Source organism: Schistocerca americana, chromosome X (assembly GCF_021461395.2).
Source record: "Schistocerca americana isolate TAMUIC-IGC-003095 chromosome X, iqSchAmer2.1, whole genome shotgun sequence".
Taxonomy (NCBI): domain Eukaryota; kingdom Metazoa; phylum Arthropoda; class Insecta; order Orthoptera; family Acrididae; genus Schistocerca; species Schistocerca americana.
The window spans coordinates 899,715,038-899,723,759 of record NC_060130.1 but is presented as its reverse complement, the minus strand read 5'-3'; the positions used below and the strand labels follow the sequence as shown (position 1 = coordinate 899,723,759).

The 8,722-nt window shown below is 36.0% G+C and overlaps 1 protein-coding gene across 1 annotated transcript in view; it reads left to right on the top strand.

The window, feature by feature from the left end:
- The first annotated feature begins 1,072 nt into the window (after positions 1–1,072).
- Positions 1,073–8,722, top strand: part of LOC124555527 (phosphoglucomutase) — a 37,438-nt gene continuing 29,788 nt past the window's right edge. Inside the window, exons 1-6 of the mRNA XM_047129480.1 lie at positions 1,073–1,425; positions 2,382–2,544; positions 4,600–4,718; positions 7,591–7,747; positions 7,830–8,020; positions 8,106–8,260. Of these exons, the coding sequence (XP_046985436.1) occupies positions 1,183–1,425; positions 2,382–2,544; positions 4,600–4,718; positions 7,591–7,747; positions 7,830–8,020; positions 8,106–8,260 (1,028 nt within the window). The 5' untranslated portion in view covers positions 1,073–1,182. The remainder of the gene's footprint in view (positions 1,426–2,381; positions 2,545–4,599; positions 4,719–7,590; positions 7,748–7,829; positions 8,021–8,105; positions 8,261–8,722) is intronic.

Below are 8,722 nucleotides of genomic sequence, written 5' to 3'. Positions count from 1 at the left end.
CAATTCCCTACTTATGGAGCTCCGTTCGTGTTGTTTTGGTGTTTACAGGGTTCGCGAGTGCTACAGTGAATTTTGCAACTGTCGTTCTCTTATTTTGTTTTTTTCTTCCATGACCTCCGTCGTAATCGTTCAGCATAGGCTTTCGTCCGCGTTGTAACTTATCACATAACGTTTTTCCACTTTCTCTGCATACATTATAAATCTTCGATACGGTGCGTGATTTGGCCACGACTGATACTTGCAACGTTTCGAGAACATTGCACAGGTGCCATTCGTAGTAAATTATGACAACGCCACCTGCACGCTTGGCTATCATCTGAATTTAGGCTATGTTCATTCATGCGTTTCTCGCGGTGGTTCAATATTTTATGTCCAATCCCTGTATGTGAGAGCGAGACAACAAAACCGTTAATCGCATAAAACACCTATAAAAAGTCCGTTAGGTAATTTCAGATACCGGGTATTACGGAACAAGCCTAATATATATATATATATATATATATATATATATATATATATATATATATATATATATAATTTTTTTTTTCAATTTTTGTCTGCTTCACTCCGTGGGTTGTTGGCTACTGATGTGAAAATGTCGGATTCCGTTCCCATTGTTCACTTGGATTTTTTTTCTGCGGAAGTAAAGTTGAAAGGATGTCACCCACTTTCATGATACTGGGAAGCTGCTTGAGTTAATAGTCAGCGGCTCTGACGCGCATGCCGCTGAATTCGAAAGCTCGTCAGGTTTTTACAAGGTTGTGAGTTTCAAGTTTCTTTATCAACGTGCTGTTCACACAAAAAAAGAATTCAGAATATAACCACACATTATTCTGGTAAGCCCGTTGGTGAGAGCAGTATCTCCTTGATGTATGAATTCACGAGAGTACGGCTCCAAGCGTTGTTCAACCTGACTTGACACTACCGCACCGGAATTTCTGCTAAGATTTCATGGCGCAAATTTTTGTGATATTCGTGCAATTTTGAACTTGAAGAGACTCACATTAAGAACCAGTCCGCGTCCTCTAGTGCAAACTCTGGTAAATCACCTTCAAACGCCCTTCGCAATGAGATAAGAAACTGTGTGTGTGTCTGCTATAAGTATGTGTGAGAGAGCGTATATATAGGCACTTGAGGGAGCGCCGGTAAGTGTGAAAGTGTGAAGGTGGTTAGCGGTCAGAGATGTCGTTAAATGTGGAAAATGTGAAAACAAATGCTTTCGGCGACCAGAAGCCGGGAACAAGTGGTTTACGTAAAGCTGTCAAAGTTTTTCAGCAACCAAATTATACAGAAAATTTTGTGCAGAGTATTCTTAATTCCCTGGGCGACAAACTACAAGGTTCCACGTTAATCGTTGGAGGAGATGGGAGGTATTATTGTAAAGAAGCTGTTGACAAGATCATCAAAATCTGTGCAGCAAATAAGGTTCGTAGCAGATTAAACAGTGCACCGGTGATACATGTGGTATGTCATGTTTACTGCATGCTCACAATGACATTACTGTAATTAAGAATTATGCCCGACCATGGAATTCACAGATGAGTGGTATTTAGGCAAGAAAGTCTACTGTCAGTGAGCGTATATGTTATGTATTCAGCTATGTTTTCGATTTGTTATTTCAGTGGCCAACATTTTATACGTTCTAATAACGTGACAGCGTCACATTTTTTCCCTCCTGTTTGAATGCTGTTTCTGTTGTGTGTCTAAGATGGGGGAGAACCAACAATGTAATCTATTGAAATCAAATTACTGAAATTTGATTATTAAAGTTAAAATTACAAGCGTTCTGAAGTAATATTACTGCAGACATTTAGGTGTAATGGACCGGAACAAAAGTAGGAAATTCATGAGAGGTACATTGTAATCAGTGGTGGGAACTTCATTTGTGTTCAGAATTTCACATGCTGCTCTGATCATCAGGTCATTCCCAATACATTGTAACGAAATACTGCATAATTTCATGAAGAAAATGTTAGTGAACTATGTTGTAACCATGACCTATGACTTAGTATTGGGGGATGCACAAAAGCAGTGCTGACATCTGGTATTCCAAATACAGTAATAATTGTTGGTGGTTAATTCTGAAAGGTATTGAACTTGGGCAGAGTAACTGTTGATGACTTGACAAGAATAACAATTTACTGTCAAAGCATGTCCGCCAGAACTAATGTACCAGCAGTCAGCATAAGTTCACATCAATTTACTGTCATATAAATGAGTAAAAATTTGTACATGGCTGAAATTGCTGGTATGTTTCTGTATTTATTGATATGCTCATTGATCTGCAAAAATCAAGGTGTTTATGATACATTACTAATGTTTAATAAGATTCAGGTTTTTTAACTATTTTATTGACACAATGTTGATCAATTTTGTTTTAGGTTTCAAAGCTCTTTGTTGGACAAAATGGTATTTTATCCACACCAGCAGTTTCTGCTCTCATTAGGACACACAAAGCAACAGGGGCCATTATTCTCACTGCCAGTCACAACCCTGGGGGGCCAGATAAGGATTTTGGAATAAAGTTCAACGTATCAAATGGAGGTAAGAATGTGGTTTATGGTTGTTGTGGACAGAGTATGGGCAGTCTGAGTTGTGTGTGTCTAAGAGGCCAAACATAGTGCTTTCTACCAAAAGATTTTATGTAAATATATTGCCTTCAGATCCACTGTGACTTTGTCCCATGGCTTGAAGAACCACTGACATCTTTGCTGTCTGGCTGAGTATCCATTCAGTACCCACATTTGCCCAGTCTGACAGATCCACACACACTGCCTTGATATACTTGTATGTGTTATGCACACATTTTATAGGGCTTGTTAATCAATTGTTATAAATTTTTTCCTGTCTTTGTGTTTGTGCCATTCATGGCACATGTTGTTCTGTTGCTTACCTGTGTGTTTCCCAGCTATTCCAGCAAAGAGAATCATAGAGGTCATGCACATGAATGAGGAAATAGACATATTTTTGCCCTACAACCTCTTCCATTACATAGATGAAGCACACTTAAGGCAGGGTATCCTTGCTGTCAGAGTAACAAATTACCTTGTTTTTCCATTTTTTAATAAAAAAAAAGAAGAGAAGAAGAGGAAGAAAATACTGTGTCATGGGGCACTATTAGCCAGTTACCTTGTGGCAAATTGGTTCTGGACTTTAAATATGCATAAAACAACTTTCCATGTGAAACATATGTCAGATGCCGAACCAAAATGCCTTTAGCTGTCTAAATTTCTGGTGGTTATTTTATTTGAACAACCAGTTTCAACGTGACATTATGCCACCTTCAAGCCCCTCACTTACAGGTAGGAAGAATCCCATCTCTGGTCCAGTGAAAATAAAAATAAAACAGCAGCTGGAAATTTAGACAGCTGAAGGTGTTTCGATTGTACATTTTATATTGAACAGCTGAGGTCGTGCAACCATCTGTGTAAAAATGGACTGGCAGAGACTGTTTCCATATCAGTGATTTTGAAAACTACTTGCTTCCATGATACGAATTACTCGTGACTCTTTCCTCCTGAAACACTAAAAGCATTCATTTCAGTTTCTCTATTACCTTATACGACTTTTCTTGTTTTACATTGTGATTTAAGTTGGTGTACTTGTAAACAGAAGTTTATAAAATATGAACTGAATGTTAACAATTGCACACACTGAATGTTAACAACTGCATTAAACTGTGTGACACCAAAATCAAGATAATGAGTAGGAATTGTCTAAAACACTGTTGTCATAAAATTGAGTGTCAACATGGTTTCAGCATCTGGTGAAATTCCCAGTAAGTTTAACATAAAACTTAATTTCAAATTTATTTTCCCATAAAGTGTCATGTACCTTGTATTTTGAAACACACATACTTGCGTGTAAGTCAACTGATCCTCAAAGATACCATATTTCATCTCTAATATCTGCCAGTTATATTATATTTTAACTGAAGAAAGTGATACTCTAGACTTCTCCATTGCAGCTATGTACACTGTTGGCCATTAAAATTGCAACACCATGAAGGTGGCATGCAGCAAGCATGTAACTGGCTTAGAAGTGTTCCAGTGTGTGTTTAGATATGCAAATGATTAGCATTTCTGCTCAGTTGTACAAAGTAGGTAAGAGCAATGTCAAATACAATTTGGGAAAGATTATGCATAGCTTCTGATTCAGAAATTGCCTTTGAATGTTGTTTGTTTGTGAGGGGATAATGTTATGGCTTGTGTAACAAGGAAAAAGTCTACCATCTTTCGGTGGTTCCAGTTTTCATTTTTTGCCTCCGTCCATTTCCTAAAAAACTGAGTAATTATAGTTAGTAATATTTATCAAGTAGTATCTCTTGAATGATCAACAGTCCAAGACACAGACCATAAATGAGAGCTTTATGATGTGTTATATGTACAAAATTTTTGCTGTTTTGTATGTGCATGAATGTGTTTTTTATCTGTTCTTGGCTATTTGACTGACATGTGATTTTGCTTATAGATAGAACTTGGTGTACAACACTCCTGGTTTTTTTTCATATATTATGATCTTGTTCATCCAAATTATTTAACTAGCTGAAAAGTAGATTTTTTAGTAATGTTTCATTCACATATTTCCTTATGTCTACAGGGCCAGCACCAGATGGTGTAACAAATGCAATTTTTGAGCTTTCAAAAACTTTAAGCTCGTACAGTATTGTCCCAAACTTGAAGGTTGACATTTCAAAATGTGGAAGTCAGGCTTTCACAGTAAGTTATTACTTTACTTCTGTGCATGATTTTTCATTGCATGGCAATTAGTAACACATTTATATAAAATTATCACAAGTGTTGAAGTTACCACTCACCCCAGAAGTCTAAATTTATGAACAGTATAATTGCCTTTGTAATTGTTCAGGCCATGGTTATACATAATTTTAAAGTTTTTTACTATACTGTGTTCTTTCATTCAAATTTTACTGAAATAAAATTTGGCCATCTAAAAACTGGTGTAGGTAATCATCTATTTCCAAACTCCAGATAATCTGCACTGTGCCAGAATTTGATTAGTTACAATATTTTAACTGTATTGTATTTCACGAAGAAGTTTCCTTGTTCACTGAGCTGTACTTGAAAATCAAAAACACTGAAAATGCATAGTTTTTGTGTGAAATTAGCACAAAAAGAATGTTTCATTGGTTTTGCTGTGATTTAAGTTTTTGTATGCCGTTTTGCATAAATGCACACACAGCTAAGTAATGTTTCTGTTAAAAGTATGATAGTTTTTTAAAAAACTATTAGTAAAAGTGTTATGCACCTCAGCCATTAGAAACTTTATACTGTCACGGTAGTACGATATTTTATGAGCACAGAAGTGTTTCTTTATTCATAGCATTCTAGTTTGTCCTTCTAAAGTAAGCAATACTCTTATTTTCAGTGGGCAGAGTGGAAGTTCTGCGGACTGCCACTTCTATTGTTAATAAAAATTATAGTATTGATCTCTAAGAAAAGATGGGATTACCAGTAGCATGATGGATTAATAAATTTTGCCCATCATGCTTCAAAACATCAAAATTATCTAAATAGATGATGTTTTAAAAGAAATATCATCAGTATAGTAATGTTTATTTTGTCATATGTTACATACAGTAGATGACACTTCCATATTTATGGTAATTTCACAGATAGTACTTTATCATCATGTTGTTTACTCTAGTAATTAAAACTTAAAAGTTAGCAGTTATTTACAAAAGAACTTCTTCTTAGTCTCAACAGATTTTACTGTCTTTCTTGCCATTTGCAGCTTTGTTGTAGGCAGACATTGACTCTATAGCCAATGCAGTTTATTTAGTAGTCTGGTCTGCATTAACTAGACCCTATGAACCACTTTGTTGTTTTTGTGTGTGCATTTGTGTGGGGGGAGGGGGGAGGGGGGTACTATGTATACTACTATCATTTCTTCTTTCTTGCATTTCCATTCATTAATGATATGCAGGAAGAACTACCATCAGCTACCCTCAAAATTAGATCACACTACTCGGATGGTACCATCATTTTGCGAGATGGGTGGGGAGGTGATATGTGCCTTGTCTCCTCTTGGAACATATGGCTCTGAAATTTTAACTGTAAACCTGCTGGTTATGTGCTATTGCCTCTCGTGTAGTAGCTGACAACGAAGATGGATTAGCATTTTTGACACTTTGGTTTATTTATTTATTTATTTATCGGGTTCAGTGGGGCCATGTGAGCCAATGTTACTTATCATGGAATGAGTCAGTACATTCTTCAAGAATGCTAATTATAAAATTAATAAAAGAAAGAAACTAAAGAATTAAAAAAACGTGGAAGAAAGAGAGGAAGTATATTAATAAATTACAGAGAAAAGTTTCCAACTATTATGGGGAACCCTTGTAAGTAAAAAAAACCTGCCACAAGGAAACCTTTCAAGATAGATTTAAAGATCTGTGGTTTATTATTCAGTTTTGTCAGTTCTGCTGAATAATGCACACTCTTCCATACAATGCTTAAGGAAGTTGTTATCAAAATGCATTCATTCCATCCTGTGTTCACTGAATTAATTTTATAGTTTCTTCTGTGTGGTTCACTATTGTCAGCAACAAATGCCACAGTGTAATGTAAGTAGAGAGATGACAGACTTAGAATTCCCAGATGTTTTTCTGTGGGAAATCTGAAAACTGCTGTCTACAAGGACATACTAACTGAACCAAAAGATATACAATGATGTATTAACAGAACCTGCTCAGACTTCTCCAATAAAATGCTAGCACGTGTGCAGCAGTCATTTCGTATCAGACTGGAAGTTTGTATTGCTGCTGCCAGTGTTCATTTTGAATACAACCAGTTGTCTTGTTAGTGGTCAGAATTCACATAGCTAGTGTATGCACTAGTATTGACTTTGTGTGTGCCACCACAGGTATTGTACAAGTGTCAGTGTGGAAACTTTACACAATACAATGCCTCATAAACAACTTGCTCTAGACTTCTGCATCAAACGCCACTGACATTCTAATTTACCCTACATTTAGTTTGTTAATGTCAGTAGGCATTGTTCCTTGTAAAAAGCGTTTGTTTGCACAAAAATACACTTCATAAGTGTTATTGCACTCTGTTTACAGGATAACAGTACAGGCCCCTGACTACCAATCCATTCTGTGAAAACTGCACATGAATAGCACTTCCCATTTTGCAATATCTACAGTGCAAGTTTTAGGTAATTCACCCTGTATACATAAAATTGTTTATGAAGGATGTCAGATGTATTAAGGATGAAGAACTGAAAAAGTACATACAGTATAAGAACAGACAAATACTAGCATCAAAAATGTAAAAGGAATGCTGCATACACATGGAAAAAAGTGTTTTGCAGAATGTCTTAATGAGTACTGGGGATTACCTGTATTTGTCAGATAGTGTCCCAGAATGTTTTGTATCTGAATGATTGGAGGAGCTATATTATTAGACAGGAAAATTGTTTGTTTATTTTTATTTGCAAATTCACTTTATCTGTGTCACAAGGTCATAAAACAATATTAATCGACAATTTGTTGATTTTTGGGAGTTTAACATTTTGGACTATAGTTTTGCCCTCTTTGTTAGTAATGTTTACTTATATTTTTCACAGGTTGACAACCAAAAGTTTGAAGTTGAAGTGATAGATTCTGTTGAGCATTATGTTACCTATATGAAAGAAATTTTTGATTTCTCTGCCTTGAGAGCACTGATTAAAGGCGACAGTACTGGGAAGCCCTTCAGCATTCTCATCAACTGTTTACATGGAGGTATGGTGACTAAGTTCTCTGTTCTGTACCTTTATGTGGAAAGAGTTTGTGGTTAGCTTATTTTCTTATGATTTTTTTCTAGTTACTGGACCATATGCTAGCCAGATATTTGTAAAAGAACTTGGAGCACCTGCAGATAGTGTAGTGAATGCAGTTCCCTTAGAAGATTTTGGTGGGCATCATCCTGATCCTAATCTTACTTATGCTGCTGATTTGGTGAATGCTATGAAAGCAGGAGAATATGATTTTGGAGCTGCATTTGATGGTGATGGGGTAAGTACCATATAGCTATCCTGAAATTTTGAGTGTATATATCAACATGTACTTTACCAGTAACTGTGACTTATAATTTTTTTAGGACCGTAACATGATTCTTGGGAAAAAAGCATGTTTTGTTACACCTTCAGACTCCCTTGCTGTATTAGCTGCCAACTTAGAATGTATACCTTATTTCAAGCGCACTGGTGTGAAGGGATTTGCAAGAAGCATGCCAACTGGAGCAGCGGTTGACAGGTAATCACTAAGCTATGTTTATACTGCACAAATTTCTGTTCATAGCATAATGTGAAGTCTCATGTCATAACTGTCCAGTTTTAGATTTCCAGGATAATGTCTTTGTTGCTATTATTTATTACAGTTTTTGTTGCTATTTTTTACTACAGTTCACACTCATGTAGACTGTTAAGGGTGTACAGTGAGAATCGGTGTTAGATATCTGGAAAAAGTAGACCATAAAAATAAACAATATTACCAATTTTGTTTCCAGCCTTGGTACTGAGAAGTATGAGAAGGAACAGTGTTCTTTCTCACTGATTTGGCAGGAGATTAGTTCTGCTATTACAAACAATACCTTGCAAATAGAAAATTTTGTACAATGTGTGGTTATTGTGTAGTTTCCATACCGTACTTTAGTGAGGATAAGATGTGTATGAGGATATTCACTTCAGAGTGCAGGAAGAACTTTATACTTTTGTT